The following is a 16,949-nucleotide window of genomic DNA, read 5'->3' on the forward strand; positions in this document are numbered from 1 at the left end:
ATTCATCTTTGTTGAGGCTTGCAACAGTGCGCTCTGAAACATGATTCCTTTTCGCCTGCAGTCCAGGCTGGGCGGTCCGCTGCACTCCGTACTCCGTAGTTAGTTAACTATTTAGCTAACCTTTCAACTAAATATCACGTGCAATCACTCACCGCTTTTGGGGCTTTTGCCCCCCCAGCGGCCGATGCAGCGACGACAAAGGACGGCGAGCAGTCGCTTTGTTCTCATCATCGCCGGCTTGCTGCTCCTCCTTTCCCACCAGCTGAAAGGTCTTCCGGTATTTTATCTGGAGCCGATATCATTCGTCCTTTTTTGGGGTTATTCAATGCTTGCAGATTGGCTTCCTCTTGCTGATGCAGTGCTCTCGTCATTTTGGTACCCGACTGTGACCTCATTCGCCTGTTCGCTGGCCAATTGTCCATCCCGTTTCGTCGAACACAGCCTTGCCCAATTACGTCTCAACGCGCTTAGCCCGAGATATCGACTCCCTTGGAAGCCTCTATCACCTTCCCAGCACCGTCCTCGCTCTCGGTCGACCCCCCTGCCCGACGCCGTTTCATTCACAATTTTCCCTGCGTGGGGATTTTCCGCAGATGCAGGATCAGTCTCGTTGAACGAACCGCTCGCCTAACCAACTGCATCAAGAACCGTCGCCATGCCATCGAGCCATTCTGTTTCGCCGGTTAAGCGCTCGGTCTCCTCACCGCAGGCGCCACCGGACCACTCCGCGATGCCCCGTCATTCTTCGTCCACCACTGCAGCCCATCAACCCCAGCCCCACAAGTCAACGGTCCATAAATCACACCGTCCGTACGTCGTCGGTACCCATCGCGTGCATGGACGGACGCAGTCGCATAAGAACTTAAATAAACTGCACAGATTGGCCCTTGTGCATAATTTGCCTGTTGATGGGGTGGCCGCTCCCCCGACCCCCTTTCGTCATCAACGCAAAAAGTCCGCCCCCGTCTCACCATCAACCAGTCCGCGAACAAACCAGAACCACGTTCGGTGGAATCAGTCGACAATACCGCTTACGGCCGCGTCTCCTAACACCACAGTGAGAAAAAATTTGTCGACTCCTGCGCTGAGGCGGAATGGATCTGGGATACTCGTCAAGAAGACTCATGTGGTGAATCAAACCGAAAAGGCCGAGACTTCTGAGAAGAAAACGGTTGGATTCACGCTCGTGGACTCAGACGGCGAGGACGAATGGGAGGACCACAGCTCCATTTCAGCTTCCAGCACAAGGCGTAACTCCATTGTATCAGGAAAAATGAATGGACAGAATAGCCTCACCGCCTCTGTCTCCTGCGCGAAGTCTCCCCTTGTCCAGGAGAGTCACAATACGGATATTAACGACAAGAATGTCCCACGTCAAGAGGAGCAATTACAAAAAGGTCACGCCCGTGACAAGGATGCCGTTTCTGAGGTACCGTCGGATCAAACACGCGCCTCAGACCAACACCTTATCGCATCACGCATCTTACACCACCCCCATTCTTCGAAAGTTCCCCCCGCAATATCTTCCGTATCCGCCACAGCCACCCCCTTGCCCTCTGACCGAAGCCCTCGTTCCTCTTCCTTTGCGAATTTGGCTTCCAGCCTTAACGCTGTGAGCCACTCCCCCGCTCCATCTACTCTATCATCGATGGCGATGAATAACCCCCATGCTGCGTCCTCGTCTGCGGAGGGAGGTGTATCGCGTTTCTTGATCAACAGTACTGGCCCTCGGACCGACCCGCGTTTCAGCTCCGGCCCTTCCACTCCTTCATCTTTCCTTCCACATTATCATCCCCAATCACCACCTTCTCCCGAATCAACTGCTCTCAAACGATCGAAGTCTCCCAAGCCCTCCAACAATGGACCCATCGAGCCGCATTCTCGTACCCAGCAAAAGCTTTGGCTTCAAAGAACAGCCACGATGTCCAATTCCCCTCCCGATACATTCATTCCTGGGATACCTGCGACTTCTACGATCGATTCCAATTACGTGGCAGGCGCTCAGAGCCGCCCGGGTACCGGTGGCTATGGGCCCGATGGTCGTCGATTCATGATAGGAGCGACTGGATCTACCGGAGTATCGACCGACGGCGAAATCAAGCGCTCTCGAAAGATATACGATAGGTTCACAACGGAATATTCTGTCGTCCATCGCTTCAAAAACCCGGTTGTCGACAGTTTTAAACGATTAAGGCAGATTCCAGGTTCCAGTGCCGGTGGAAAATTGACAAGAGTTAACTCCGCCCGTGACCTGGTCAACGGCCATGATCCGTCTCGCCCTCAATCTCGAGAGGACATGCTATCTGCGACTGCAATGGAAGAAGCCGGTGTTGGAAGCCAATTTTTAAGCAAGACCCATTCCATGAAGCAAAGTCAAGTCCGGTTTCAAGGGCAAGATGGCATCGTCCATGTTGGAGAGGTTGAACAAGGCGTCGAGCGATTACATCTGGAAAACCCTCCCTCCAGGACGTCCGTACATACTGATGGGAATACATACGGACAACAAGTCGATGATCATGGCGACGTACGTACTGACAGTGCGTCGTATCATCCTACTGAAAGCGAACTATTGATTCGAAGGATGTGGGAAAGCAGAGAGGTCCCTGTAGCGGGAGAATAACCCGCGTATCTACCGGTGATGGCTCTAATCTCCGATGCCTTTTTTTTTGGTTAAATGCCCAGTTTCTTCCCTTCTAGCCCATATTTCCCCTTCCCCCCCCCGCGCCCCGGGGGCTTTTTCTTTCTTTGTTTTGCATATGGTTGGTTAGCGGTTGTGCATTGCTTTTCTTTAGATTGCGGACTGGATAACCTGGGTTTTACCGTCAGTCACACTCCTGACTGGCTTTAGTGTATGGCATGGGATTTTATGGGATATTATCGCGTTACTTACGTATGTGCTCTGTCGGATTCTCACTAATTTGGAATCCGAGACTTGATGTTTGATATTGATTTCTCCGGCTACTCTTTCACAGGTTGGATAATTATCAACTATTGATCTGCTTTTTCTTTAATTTCCATTTATTACTGTGTTTGGCTCCAGAGCGCATTATGTATATGGGCTATACCAGCGCTCTCATGCTCTTTCAAGCCTCTTTTCCTTTTAATCAACATTGAGCAGCCCAAAGGGCCGCACCTGATCAGCTCTGAAATATTTGAAGAATCGTGGAAGTGTTTGTATGATACATGTGTAAGTATGGCGTCGACAATACACCTTAAACTTGTACTCGAGCCTCAACCCCACACAGGTGCCGAAAGTCAATATCATCAAGCACCTCAAGAAACTCCCTTTCAACACCTATAGACATACATAGCTATACAGGTATTTACAGAAGCAGAATTGCAAATGAGAATGGGGTACTTCGTACGGAGTATATTATCAACACCATGCATTAGTACAGAAGAACTTGCCCCGCAACGGATAGCTTTTTGTTTATAAGACTCATCTCATAAGCAGCCAAGGCGACAATTAACTTTTTTTCCCCTTCCAGTCTCTACTGCTGCGCTTGTGAAGCTTTCCCTCTTCCACGGCCAGAACCACGACCACCAGCGCCACCAGAGCGGGTCGGACCACTTCCCCTGCCACGATCATTAGTCCGCCCGTTTCGCTGCTGACGGTGGCCAGACCGTGCATGCTCGCCACCAGCAGCGCCAGGAGGAGGCTCAGAGGGGGCAGAAGTCGCCCGTTCGGTGTTATTTTTATCCGCAGTTCGGGAATCGCGGCCACGTCCGCGACCACCACTACTACCACCGCCTGCTCCTCCTGCTGCTCTGCCTTTACTCCTCCCTCTTCCGCTACCCCTAGTTCGACTAGTGGAAGCAGAAGCAGCTGCAGCTGCAGCGATAGCAGCGGCTTCTTCCTCCATCACACGCTTACTCTCAGCATCCCACCATTCCTGGAACTCCTGTTCGATCTGGATGTCGTGAAGGTTATGTTTTGCTGTTACAGCTTCGCGAATGATATCTTTCTCGAACTGCTGCTGTTCAAGAATCGCGGCAAGGGGGAGTGGGGGGGAAGCAGAAAATTTAGATGTCGTTGAGGGTACCGTGTTCGTATCCGTTCCCGGTTTATGTTGGTTGGTACTGGGTTTAAGGCTGGGGGATGACGATGACTCGGGTCCATCATTTGATGGAGGAGGCGGTGTTCCAGCGACGGTCTGGCGGAGAGTTAAGGAGGCCTTGCTACTCGTTCGCCGTGGCACCGAAGGCAGATCCTCTTGTTCTCTATCTGCAGTAAAAGGACTTTGAAGCTTCCTCCGAGGAATTTGCCATGGCGATGGTGATTCGGTTTTGGACGGCTCTGCTTCAGTGGAAGCTTCCTGCATCTGCTGCTGTTTCATTTTCTTTCGTTCCTTTTGAGAGAGCTTAGAGGGAGCAGGTCGGGGCGCATCTGTTTCGCGACGCGAGTTAATATAATGCGACAATGATGCACTCGAGAACCCTGCAGCTTCAGCCATGATATCTTTTAAGCCCGCTCTTGGAGTAGCTGTGAAGGGTCCCCATGGGGCGCCGGCAGGTCTGTGATTCTTATCTGAGCTCGGCTCATACGTTATAACAGCCGGTGTTGCATGCCCCTCAACTCGAGAAGTAGCTTTGACGGAGGGAGATTTAGCGCTATCCGATGCGGCTACTCTTGACAAGGCATGGCTAGCGGATTTTAGGCTATCGGTATCGAGTTTATAGTTCGGACTATAGTGAGCCGCAGGGATAGCACTGGAAGGGAGGACCCCCTCGTCATCCATAGGAAATATCAAATCCCCGGCGGATGGCTTTGATTTAAGAAGGGGGCTCTCCATGGACGATTTTGAATTCAAATTTTGAAGAGACGATTTCTTTTTCGCGGAAGGTGAGAGGCACCCATGATTCTCAGTGCTTCCCACTTTGAATTTCTCTTCCCGTTCTTCATCTTCATATAAGTGAGAGCGCAACCTCATAGAATCGATTCGTCGCTGCTTATCCTGTTCAAGTCGCGATACTATCTCCGGATACTTCTCTATTACATACTCTTCGGTATTCCTCCATCTTGAGATTGGCTGGCAGGCCATCTGGTTTTGACGACAGGTTTCATTGAGCTCATCAAACAAGTCGGGATCCAGCCTGTCAAGAAGCCTAGGGAGGGCACACAAAGATCGTTAGTCCTGACCTTCATTCCAAGATACCTAGACGTAGTCACCTGTTTTCAAGAATAACCTCGAGATTGAGACAAATATACTCGAGTGCAGCTCGTTTGAAAGCGGGGACGGAACAAGGAGCGACCGCATTCAAATAAGGAACCACATTTCGTATATCAACTGATCCTGTTAGCGAATTCAAAGAAGCATAGAATGGGACCAAACGTACCAAAACTTCCTAGCAACTTTTGACAGACATGCGCCAACCTATCAATCATAAGTTCATTCGCAACGAACATAACATCAATGATGATATCAATAAAGTCATCCAAATTGTTAGTTTGGACATCTTCAAAAAGGTCATCATCGGTGTCCGTGTATATGTGACGCAGCACAAATTTGAATATTCCCGGGTCAATATGCTTGAGATCGACACGGATTACGTCAACAGAGTCGGAGAACCTTTCTTTCCGAGACGATAGCCAGCGACCGCCAGCTCGACCGTTAAACAATGCATCGAAGAAAGGACACCGCTGACAAAGAATAGGCCCGTGAGCTCTGACTTCTCCACTGTAGAGGTCAATTATCACGTCCCCACTGTCAAAAAAGGTAGGTTCTAAAATTGCATGCTCCATGTCAAGGTTCAAACATGGCTTCGGCGGTATCATCAACCTTGCAGCCCTTTCGAGGCTCTTTAGATCAAGCTGTGTCGCTAGCCTGATCACTTCAAGGCGTACTTGGCGGTACCTTGGGGCGTTGTTCGCATCGTGTCTAATTCGGTTCCAGACGCTATACGTGTGGTCGGTGTAAATGAATAAAACAAGGTTAAAGGCGGACAGGATGTCAAAGTTTTGGAGTTGGATATGAGCTTGTCCATCACTGTCATACTCAATTGAAAGGAGATCAGGAACTGAATAGTAATACGATTTGCGGAATTCCGAAAGCGCATGTCTAAGGACGGGACTTCTGGCGGCGAGTGCGAATTCATGGACCGGGATTCGAACATCCGAGGAAGTTGACGAAACCCAAACAAGCGCTGGGAATCCATCTAGGGGATTACGAACCTGCAGCGTTTCCTTCAACTCATCCTCAAGTTCAGTCGGCAACAAAACCCTTTGGGCGTTCAGCCCAATTCCATTTGGTGTACCGATAATGCTGGCTGGAGCCGTAATGTCCTCAAGAACGTGCCTACTAAGAAGATCTTTAAACGGCAAAAGAGGCCAAATGTCATGCCAAATTGTACGATCTTCCACAACGATTTGAGTTTTGGTCACATCGTAACCACGCTGGGCAGCAGCATACGCTCCAAAAGCATTGCTTCTAACCGCAACCACCCGAGACAAACCAGGGATGCGAACGAATTTGTAGTCCTTGGTCTGACGTTCGCCAAATGTAATGGTTCCCGTATCCTTCAAACGACTTCGGGGTTCTTTCCGCCACGCCGAGCCAGACTCGGTGCATATGATGATCGAACCATCCTGGCCGACGTCGACGTCCCGCACTGCCATGTGCGATTTTCTGAGGGACCACACACGCGAAGGCTGAGGAAGCGAGTTTCTGATCTTAGACGGATTCGTCGTCGAAGACGAAACAGAATGCGTGTCCGCTTTCCGGTTGACATTCACGGTATACACCTCTCCAAAACTCGACAGTGCACAGATTGTATTTCCACCACCGCTGATTTTAGTGACGAAATTAGCGGAGAGCCCATATCTTGTGGCCGAGAAGCTATCCTTAATGAAAGAAGAGGCACCATCGAGAGGGAAAGTGAGCTTGGAGTACCCATAATGGGTGAAAACCCACACTTCATGATTCTCTAAAAGAACTGCTGTTGCACGATCGATAGCTGATACCATAGAAATAGACTGGTTGAAAAGTGATGCGCCAACCTTTCGCGGGACCACTTGCATCTCGAGCGAACGCGCATCAGCATCTATCAGGCCAAGTTGCCCTTCATTTTTCCCAAAAGTGTAGATGGAGGTCGATGTATAGACGACGGAATGGATGGCGGAGGCCGCAGCACCGATAATAGTTTCCTTCTTGAACGGGTTAAAAATCTGTCTTGGGGTAGTTTGGATGGGTGAATCGTCCTTTTGGTTCGTGCGTGGGAGACTGTAGCCAAGCTGTCCGTACTTATTGCTGCCCCAAGTGAACACTTCTCCCAGGTCCGAAATTGCAATGGAGTGGTCCTGGCCCAGGGCGACGTTGATGATCTTTTTCCCCGCTATTCCTCCTCCTTCAATGCAGACAAAATTGAATCTGGTAGCTTCGTCGCCTGTGCCTAATCTCCCACCAGGCCCGAACCCACACATGTATAGGTTCGATTCTGGGTCATTGGTAAGGATAGCGGTATGCAGCTTGGACATTACAACATCTTGGAAAACCATCGGCAGACTGCGGATCTTCATGGGCAGTTCGTCGGCAAATCCAGCATCAATCCTTCCATCAGTCGCTTTCATACCCTGCTCTTCCCTCAGAGCCTCACGCTCGTGATAGAACCTGTAAAGGAGATGGTCGGGACGAGTCAAATGGATCCGTTCCGGAAACTGCCGGTCATCTCCGTCTCCAATGCCGAGAGAAAGATTCTTGTTACTGCCGAACGTGAAAATCTCGTCTCCCAAAACGTTTACAAGCGGCTTCAACTTTCCTCGAGAGACATTTCTCTCGGTGTCATCAAAGGCGGATGAATCTGCGGTCGACGTGTCGTCTCCGGAGAGCAAAGCGTCTTCGGAGGTCTCATTTATGTCTCGCGCCACGATCGTCGAGGCAAACAGGTCGAATGGGCTGTTTCCTTCCCGATCCTTTATCTTGATGAGCCCACCGGAGGGATGGTGCGCTCCGCTAGATGCTCGGAAGCTTGTAGCGTCCTTGAGATCCCGTGCGATCAGAGCCTGTGCAATCGTCGCATTTCCCGCATAGAGGGCCCGATGCAAGGCCGTCCAGCCACTCTCCGCGTCCTGTGCGTATATATCGAGCAAGGGAACCTCGAGGAGGGCATGCGCGAACTCTAAAGCCGACTCTTTCTGGGACGACGCAGCGAGGTGTAGGAGCGTGCGCCCATGTTGGTCCCGGGCATTCACGTCAGCCCGCGTGAGGACGACCGAGGGAGCTTGCGGGAAGGGCGGTCTTTCCTGCAGCGGAGAGGTCGCGAACGATCCGGGGAATCGCTTTATTTTGGATGAAGCAGGGCTGGGCGAGGATCCTAAGGCGGCGCCGGGGCTGATACTGAATTTGGAGGAGGTGACGGCGAGGTTTGCTCCATTCTTATTTCCCTGCGAGTAACTGGCGCTTGCCAGAAGCCCTTTGAAGCCTTCGACGTCATCCTGGAGGAAATACTGCCACAGTTTACTGCTCATGTGCCGCTCCGTGATTCTGATGGTGTGGAATTATTTCCCCCTGTTCCGCCCCGGAGCAAACGCGCAGTGACACGGCTCACGGCGGGTTCTTTCAGATGCTCGTTCGGGGCCCGGGGATTCTCGCGGTAGAGAGGGGTAAAAAGGGGGAGGGGAAGGTGTCTGGAGGAAGAGTCAATCGCACTGGGCGAAGGCAGCAAATGGGTGTGATTGCGGCAGGAAAAGAACGGGAGGGCTGAACAGTCATTTCCTTTGTCTGGTGGTGGTTGATGCTAGTGGTGGAGGAGGGCGAGGGGATGACTCACTGGCGCGATCAAGGGGGGGAGAGGGAGGAGGGACGAGGCTCGGCGAGTGGTGGTCAAGCGCAGCTCCTTGAGTGTGGTGCGATGCGAATCCGTTGGCTGGCGCAGGATGACGATGCGGTCGAGATCGGCCCTTGTCCGGTATTTAAGTTGAGCGGAGGAGAGAGAGGCAGAGCGCGGGCAAGCTGTGAACTTGGTGTCGTCGTCGGAGAGCCATGGGAAGGCCAGCGAGACCTGCTTCCAACCTTTTTGACTTGCAGCAGCAGCAGCGGCGGCGGCGGGCGGGATCGGAGAAGGAGTTTTTGCGTGCGGCCAATCAGGGCGCAGAAGTCCCTCCATGCGGCCAGATGACAGGCCCAAAGACGCGATGGAGAGCGTCTGAAGGCCGGATATTCGCGCACGACAAGCTCTGTGCGATGACAGGCCGTTTGCAGCGCTGCCAGTGCTCAAGCCGCCCGCTCTGCGGTGGCACGGAGCCGTGGTTGGGGGGGGGGGGGGGGGGGGGGGGGGGGGGGGCCGGGATGCGATGGCGTTGGGTCAGTGTGCAGGGTAACTGACGGTACATATCCATACGTATACGGATCTATATGCCCTCCATCCAGGCCAGATAATCCGATCGACACTGAGAGACAAGTGAAGTAACCATTGCATTCTCTACATTGACGAGCGGGTTTATACGGATCTACACAGATACTGAATGCGGTACGGAGTGCACACTGTCGCGCTGCGGCCCCGCCTTTCCAAATGATTCGCAAGGGCACAGGGCGAGCGATAGGATCCAGATCTATCATTCATCGAAAACAAAGCCACTCACGTTTTCGATATTCACCCGGCAACTTGGTCTCGAATGTGCTTTCAAGGTTAGTCAAGCGGTGGGCAGGGGATATTCGCGCGTGATATTCTCCCCGACGGACGGTCCCAGGAACGCTCATTCCCATAGAGTTTAGCCACCTCGGGGCCCAACAGCGCGCGTCACCCGATTGCGCTTTCAAAAGGGCGATCGATTTTATACTAACAACTTTAACATCCGATCGATTCAAGTAAGTAGGCCGGCCGTCGAAGCAGTTGAAGTGAATTAATTGCCACTTTTATCGGCATCGGCATCGCCAGTATGAGAACAGCGTTGTCGGCACGCGTTCCGGCCGAGGGAAAATTCGGGACGGGAGCCGGACCAACTAACATAAGGTATTCCTCCATAGCCTGTCTAACGCGGCTCGACCGGGCGTACCTTTGCCTTGTGCCGAAAGAACCTTTGGAGTACATGGAAGCAAGATGTGTCTTGAAGAATCTAGTGAGTATATATGTAGTTAAGATATGACTGTATGTATGCATGCATGGGCCTTAACGGAGTACATATGTCTTGGTGGGTGAGTACGGTGGGCTCCAGCGGTCCCCAGAGCCAAACCAAGCGGGCAGGGATAGTTATGTGAGAGATGTTGGGGCGGACCTTGTTAACTCGAGCATAGAAAGTATGGACGGTGCCAACAGGTTCGAAAACTGCAGTACCACGTTTACCTCAGACGCTGGAGCGACCTGGCTCCAGAGATTGGCGCCGGAGCCAAAGATTGTCGCCAGGGTGCGGGTGCGGTGGGGGTTTTGTGGGGGAAGAGAGACAGAGATGGAGAGAGAGCGGAGAGAGAGAGAGAGAGAATACGGAGTACTCCGTACTTCTAGCCATGCAGCTTCGATGTGCGACTGGGAACGTGAAGAATCGGGAGCGCAAAAAAAAAAGAAGACACATCAAAAGTGTAATAAAAAAAAAAAAAAAAGGCATCCGGCAAATGCATTTGTGTTGGACGGGGGCCGTGATTCGCCGGTCGAGCGCAAGGCAGCCAGTCCGAAGGCAGAGAGACATGGGCCTGCAGCTCTGTCCACCGCCAGGGGGAATAATCCTGCGTTTGCGGTCTGGAGGATTGACAGCTAACTTCTTAGTGACCAACGACGTGAGAATTCCAAGAATTGCGTGCAGCAACTGGCCGGCTTGTCGCCTCCCACTGCCAAACAGGCGACTTGGACCAGGAGACGGGCCAGCCAACCCCCTCAGGGAGGCGGCCAACCACTGGATCCGAGGTGCTCCGTCTCATAGTTACATATGGTACTCTGTAGATGATGTTATCTTGTCGCTTTGCGGGCGTGATAGTTAACTTATCAGGGAGCAAGAAAAATGCTAAATCCTGCGTATCGTCCCGATCGTGCAGCTGTGTATGGGGCACGTATGAAACGGTGGCTTACAGGACGCCCCACCGTAGCCTAGGCCTATTACGATCTAGGCGTCTCGTCAAGAGGCGGGTGTTGCGCGCTACAATTGGCTTCGGAAGGACCTTCGTTGCCGCCGTATTTACGGCTAGTACTTACGGACTCAAAATACCAGTACCGTACTGATACCAGCCACCCGACGGGCGTCCGCCGTGCAGGTTTTTCTGGGCCGTCGAAGTTCCAAGTCGAGAGCTCTCACTGTGAGACACGCTGCCGGAGACTGACGGGCATATGTATATGTATGTATATATATATATTATATATTATTATTTTTTATAATCAGACCTGTCAACAAACCGGCTGGGGAAAGAAAAAAGAAAAAAAAAAAAAAGACAAAACAACCAAAAAGGCACCGTGACCGGTGGGCCTGAGTGGTTCGGATGGCTCTTGTTTTTATGCTTTTTTTGCAACCAGCTCCCAGCCAAAAAACCTTCTGGGCGACGTTGCGGGATCCACCCTGATCATCTGTCCCGGGCTTCGAGTCACCTGCTGTGCGTCACATCGTTTAGTGACGAGCTAAGCTGACCTCAACCCCCGGAATCCACGCCTTGCTGCTCCAAAACACGCCTGCTGCTGCATCTGCATCGCCCCGGCTCCGTCCATTAACTCGCGACGTATTAACTATTACAGTCTCTCTCTCTCTCTCTCTCTCTCTCTCTCTCTCTCTCTCTCTTCCTCTCTCCCTCCCCCGTTTTCTGTCTCCCAAGTTCTCTCCAAGCTTTCTGCTCCAGCTTCCTGTAACTAACCGCTTTGCTTCCCTCCTGATTCATCTGCAAAACCCCCTCAAGGCCCAGCTCCCAGCTACCTGCTATGTACTCCTAGAACGGGTTTCTTGGGAAACGCTCCCCGTTTCTCCTCGTACGTCCAATCATCGTTGCAGAGAAGCTGTCAAACCCTCACCACCCTCTCCTTCGGCAGAGGTACCCGCCCCGGTTGCTGCCTGAGTCTTCTTGAAAAGACAGCATCTCCCTTCCAATGCACGCAGTCCTTGACGCTCACCTCTCGATTGCCCTTCGCTGTGCCAGCCTAAGCCGCAACCAGGCCGCACCTTTCCTCCGCCCCGGTTCAGGTTAACATGGCCTTCCATCGGATACCACAACACGGCTTTTTTATACCCTTTGCCTGATTCGTCCCCCTCACATCATCCTCCTCCTCCTTCTCCTTCGTCCTCTTCTTCTTCTTCTTCTTCTTCCTCTCCTCCCGAGAAGACCTTGATTGTCGAGTCCGCTCGACCTTCCATCACCATGCATCAACATCGTAGAACTTCGTCAGCGGTGGCATCGCCCGTCTCCTCCCCTCACCCCAGCTCCAGCAGGCCGATCACCCGCGATCGAGGCACCGCTCGCTTCGGCCCAAACGTTTCCAGAGGCCTGGGGATCGATAGACAGATGGACGCCTCGGATCAAGAGCAGACCATCGAGTCCCCAGAGAAATCCCCGTCCCAAAAGCTTGACCAGATCATCCAGGTTAGATATTCCCTCCTTTGCCCTTTGCCGTTCGTTCCATCTGGCAGCCTGAAAAACTGATGCCCAAAAAAAATTAAAAAAAAATGCAGAATTACCATACAAAGGCTGCTCTCGTCATCTTACATTCCCGGGTAGACCTTTCCCCCGCCACATACCACGGCGTGATACGAACAAATAAATGGGTGAGTGGCCGTTGTCTCCAGACTATTATTCCCCTGCATACGCTGACCATGGTTTTCATCCCATTTAGTTCAACGTGGAAGTTAACGAGACAGAAGACCTGAAGGACTCTTTGGGCGTCTGGAAGTACAGCAATTGCACCGACAGTCGACCGCCTCCGCTGATCATCGAGATCTACCTGGATCTTACACAGTTGACGAACAATCAAAGCTTGGTCATCATCGACGACTCTGGCAAACGATGGGATGTGGTCGAAGCCCTTGCTACCTACGGCTGTCTCGATAACTCTAGAACTTCAAAGAGCGGGGTCATCTTAGAAAGATGGCGTATTGACCTTGGTCCCGGCCCCGATGACCTGCCTCTAGATATGGGCAGTATACTTCCTACTGTCTATAAAAAGAGCATCGTCGTGTTCAGATCCCTATATGCCTATTCTAAATTGCTCCCAGCTTGGAAATACTCGAAACGTCACTCGAAAATACGGCCTAATCCAGCACTATCGCTGAAGTATCGAATCTTGCAGGGGCCCAGAGGGCAAATTAGATCAACCAACGATCCGTTGACCGTTCCTCTACATCCGGGAAACGGCCCAGTGGTCGATACTTATTCTTTCGGCGTGACGGACTCTCCTGCTGGTCCTCTCTCTGCTTTGGTTACTTATCGGACCAACTGCGATTTCCGAGTAGACGATTCGGAGACGTTGTTGAGCTCTAGGTTTATGGGAGTGGATGAGCGCTTTTTTAAGCCCTCTTTGCCGTCAGAAGACAACTTTGCCGCCGCAGGGCAGGAGCATGGGTCCTTGCCTGTGCAAAAACGAGATGTGGGACGTCCTGACCTTGGGCAAGCCTACGGAAGCATGTCAACATTCCACCAGGTCGGCGCCACCACAGGAGCTAGCCCTATATCAGCTCTGCGCGCCGCAAGAGAGCTAGCAGCCGGTTCGCCCAGCTCCCCTACTCGTCCTTCTCATTCCCCAAGACCGAGCCAAGCAGGTCGGGTCGCCGCGCTCTCTGGCGAAGGCAATCATCTGATCCAACGGCGTCCATCAATATCCATCCAGCCCTTCAAGGCTCCTCCTCTCTCTGCCTCTCCTGCTCTTGTTGATAGCCCAGTGGGATCCCAACCGAAAAACTCAGCCCCACGCGTGGGGCCGATGGATATCACTTCTAGCGCGAGACAAATGCCCCCTCCCCACGGTACACCCACGACATCTAGAAGATCGGCTCATGTATCAGAAAGTGCGATAGCATCATCCACATCCGGCTCGCCGCGACCTGCCCCCATCTCAAAGTACAGCAGCTCGTTTAGCCACCGACGGGGTAGACTATCCTCTGGGGGTGCCAGTAAAACTGACGACGATAATAACTCCAGTGGCAGAGTCAGTGTGAGCTCTTCGACTGTGCACCCAGGCTCGGGAACATCAGCAGACCCGGCTACTACAAGTTCAGGGTCCCTACAGGCGGACGAAGATAATATCTCGGACTTTCTCAAGATGCTTGAGATGGGAAAGGACTTACTGTCTAAGAAAGATTCTAAATCCTTGGATAAGAACACGAAAAGAACGTCCGCTGCTCTATCCCGATTTCAAAAGATGCGGGATTCCAACGCTGTACTATCAGATTCTATGTCGTCCTCTCTGCTCCTTCAACCATCGTCCATATCGTCTAGCAAACAGCTTCCCAATGCTGCCACGTCTGTGGCAGGAGCCTCGATATCCGTTTCCTCCTCCCCTGGGAAAGCAGTTTCACCTCATACACAGCACATTCCCGCAGTTCCTTCCCGTCTAAGCTCTAACAGCGTCGTCGATTATTCCCATTCTCATGGGGATCGCCACGAGCGAAGACATCGTCTCTCCCATGAGTCTCGTCGCTCTCCATCTGAAGAGCGGGCGAACGATGAACCTCGATTAAAACGCGACGAGTCTACCGCGAATGCGATTGACATCCCCACTTCTCCGCGTCCATTTATCCCTAGTTTTCGCCGATCAAGCTCTGCTGCTCAGAGACGCTCAAGCCCTCCTGTTGAAGATGATCTGGGTGATTTTTTACCTTTTGGGATGCGTAGTCTGAGCTTGGGAGCTGAGGACCGATCGACGCTTAGTCTCAGTGAACTAGTACGCCAACAAGAGTCATCCGTCCCCGCATCAGACACAAATGCGTTACAACAACAGAACCAGAAAGATACGCGTACGGGTCAGTCGATCGTGGATGAATCCCCTTCGAGAATCGACGACGTTCCAGGGACCTCGTCTCCTCGCCAATATCAACCCCGCTTTGCCCATGGTCGTGGGCGCGGATCGTTCCACCACCTTCAGCCCCATGTTTCCGCCGCTAGCAGTCTAGGGCGCGCCAGCTCAATACCGAACGTAACAGATGCGGACCGAGAAGGGTATATCGGCAGTGGTAACAACGGTGGAACGGCTGTCCCCGCCGATACTCGACGTGGTAGCAGCCATAGGTTCAGCTTCAACCGACATTTAGGCACACCGGCTAACATGGATGAAGATGAGCCCCTTTTGTTCGCGATGAGCGATTTTGGTGCTTCTCGTCGGAGTTTAGAAGAAGGAAGGAAGGGAGCTACCACGGCTGGTGCAGATCATGGAGGTGCGCCGTCTACGGAGTTGTAACCCGCTGCCGAAACGCGCAGCGAAGGCGGGCCACCCAGTGTCTCCCGTGGCAGGTATCGCGCTTGGTCTTGAATATGGGGAACGTCATTCGAGCTATTTCTTGCATTTTTAACACGAATAACACCGCCAACGACGCTATTTCATCACAATCACCCCCATATTACCGCTAGATTTGAGACTTGAGGTAGCACCCATGTCCACTCTGGTTCTCCATATGCACGGATCACAGTTAACATCAGCTGGAGACATTTGACGGGATACCAGGCTTCCGCAATCTTTCCAGAAATATCTTACCCGCTCCTAGTCCCTATAAGTTTTCTATTCCTTATATTTTTTTTTTTTTTCCGAGATTCTATCTTGGAATTGTCGAGCTTAGCGTGCATTCGATATTTTTGGCACATGCCTTCTTGGCCTACTGGCCCCCGGAGATAGGCCCAGTGAGATTCTTCATGAGGTATACTGCTTCAAGGATCTTTTTTATTTCACCTTTTTGAATATTTCTTGTCCCTATGTTTGATGTGTTTGCGGAGGCAGATTGCTTTGTTTCTTTTCTTTTTTGCTTTGGCTTTAGCATTTGGTCGGCTCTTTTGAAATTGTTATGATCGGAGTTTCCGTTTGATCCCTGGTGGAACCTTTCCTCTGTTGCTATTTTCGCCTCTCGTTCCACCTGGTTAGTCTTGCATCCTTTTCTCCTCCTGGCGTTTGTTATGGCTTGCGTATTGAAGCCGCATGCCGGCAATAGACTGATATCAGGATTGTTTGAAAGGAAATAACTACTTTTTTCTCTTATACAGGAAAGCGACTTTGCAAGGCAAAAACATCCGCTTGAAACTTTGTGCATCCATTTTGTATTTGGTGCAGGCTCTCTTTTTTTCTTTTTTCTTTCTTTTCTTTTCTTTTTTTTTTTTTTTTTTTTGCCCTTTTGGATTAATTTAATCGGAGAACGGAAGGAATTGTGTATTTAGTTTCCTAATAACATTGAGTACTACATTATCTCAAAGATATCTCTGAGTAGTCGGACAGGAAGCCAGTCTTGTTTCGAGTAATCTAATGGAATCAGGTCCGTATATAGCAGCTTATTATATGGCATGCGCAAGGGGCATGCTTGTTCTATGCGCAAAGCATACTATTCAATTGAATAGTGCCTGGTTTAAAATGAAGGTTAATAAAAAAATGTACCCTTCAGAGACCTGCGCTGCCTACGCTTGCCAACACTTCGTGCCGGCGACCAACTTCAGCTGATTCTGGAGATTTGACAGCTGGCGTGCAACCTACAACTACATACCCCAAATCAAACATAAGCGAGTAACTCCTTAAACAAAATCCAAGAGCCTTGAAAAGGACATGTTTTCACAATGTACAAATGTCTGTTCTATTATCTCCACAGGGGACCCTTTTCCGTGAGCCTCTAGGTCCAGCCGTCCATGCCTGGACTGTAGGCTGCAATATTTATGAGATGTTCGGCGAAGACTCACTGTTCTTCCGCTTGTTTGGGGATCAGAATGAAGTAATTGCAGAGATATGGGCACTCTCGGGTCGTTTCCTGAAGGGTGGTGGAATAGCTGGCAGAAGAGAGGAGACTACTACAATGAAGACAGCTTGCGGTGTGAGAATTCTGGTTGCTGTCGACCTCCCGTATCGCTGAATGAGCGACTACG

The 16,949-nt window shown here is 51.5% G+C and overlaps 4 protein-coding genes across 4 annotated transcripts; 2 read left to right on the plus strand and 2 right to left on the minus strand.

Annotated features, from left to right (window-relative positions):
* Positions 1 to 269: 269 nt before the first annotated feature.
* Positions 270 to 8,627, minus strand: D8B26_001946 (uncharacterized protein). Its single transcript, XM_003065897.2, has 3 exons — positions 5,338 to 8,627; positions 5,171 to 5,288; positions 270 to 5,106 (listed from the first exon to the last, which is right to left on the minus strand). The coding sequence occupies exons 1-3, from the start codon at positions 8,462 to 8,464 to the stop codon at positions 3,492 to 3,494; spliced, it is 4,860 nt and encodes a 1,619-aa protein (XP_003065943.2). The 5' UTR covers positions 8,465 to 8,627; the 3' UTR covers positions 270 to 3,491.
* D8B26_001945 (uncharacterized protein) lies at positions 656 to 2,620 on the plus strand (the record flags this gene model as incomplete). Its single annotated transcript, XM_066123688.1, has 1 exon — positions 656 to 2,620. The coding sequence occupies one exon, from the start codon at positions 656 to 658 to the stop codon at positions 2,618 to 2,620; it is 1,965 nt and encodes a 654-aa protein (XP_065979763.1).
* D8B26_001947 (uncharacterized protein) lies at positions 8,495 to 9,102 on the minus strand (the record flags this gene model as incomplete). Its single annotated transcript, XM_066123689.1, has 2 exons — positions 8,495 to 8,623; positions 8,767 to 9,102. The coding sequence occupies 2 exons, from the start codon at positions 9,100 to 9,102 to the stop codon at positions 8,495 to 8,497; spliced, it is 465 nt and encodes a 154-aa protein (XP_065979764.1).
* Positions 9,103 to 11,615: 2,513 nt separating this feature from the next.
* ATG13 (autophagy protein 13) lies at positions 11,616 to 16,280 on the plus strand. The gene is made up of 3 exons (XM_003065898.2): positions 11,616 to 12,485; positions 12,575 to 12,667; positions 12,736 to 16,280. The coding sequence occupies exons 1-3, from the start codon at positions 12,264 to 12,266 to the stop codon at positions 15,289 to 15,291; spliced, it is 2,871 nt and encodes a 956-aa protein (XP_003065944.2). The 5' UTR covers positions 11,616 to 12,263; the 3' UTR covers positions 15,292 to 16,280.
* Positions 16,281 to 16,949: the final 669 nt, after the last annotated feature.

This window comes from Coccidioides posadasii, chromosome 1 (assembly GCF_018416015.2).
Source record: "Coccidioides posadasii str. Silveira chromosome 1, complete sequence".
NCBI classification, from domain to species: Eukaryota; Fungi; Ascomycota; class Eurotiomycetes; order Onygenales; family Onygenaceae; genus Coccidioides; species Coccidioides posadasii.

What these genes read in the sequence shown, in the direction of transcription:
- D8B26_001946 (XM_003065897.2), bottom strand. Translation starts at nt 8,464, where the DNA reads ATGAGCAGTAAACTGTGGCAGTATTTCCTCCAGGATGACGTCGAAGGC. An exon ending in AAAGTTGCTAGGAAGTTTTG is followed by an intron (nt 5,289 to 5,337) that starts GTACGTTTGGTC and finishes TAACAGGATCAG; the next exon opens with TTGATATACGAAATGTGGTT. An exon ending in GAGGTTATTCTTGAAAACAG is followed by an intron (nt 5,107 to 5,170) that starts GTGACTACGTCT and finishes TGCCCTCCCTAG; the next exon opens with GCTTCTTGACAGGCTGGATC.
- ATG13 (XM_003065898.2), top strand. Translation starts at nt 12,264, where the DNA reads ATGCATCAACATCGTAGAACTTCGTCAGCGGTGGCATCGCCCGTCTCC. An exon ending in AGCTTGACCAGATCATCCAG is followed by an intron (nt 12,486 to 12,574) that starts GTTAGATATTCC and finishes AAAAAAATGCAG; the next exon opens with AATTACCATACAAAGGCTGC. An exon ending in TGATACGAACAAATAAATGG is followed by an intron (nt 12,668 to 12,735) that starts GTGAGTGGCCGT and finishes CATCCCATTTAG; the next exon opens with TTCAACGTGGAAGTTAACGA.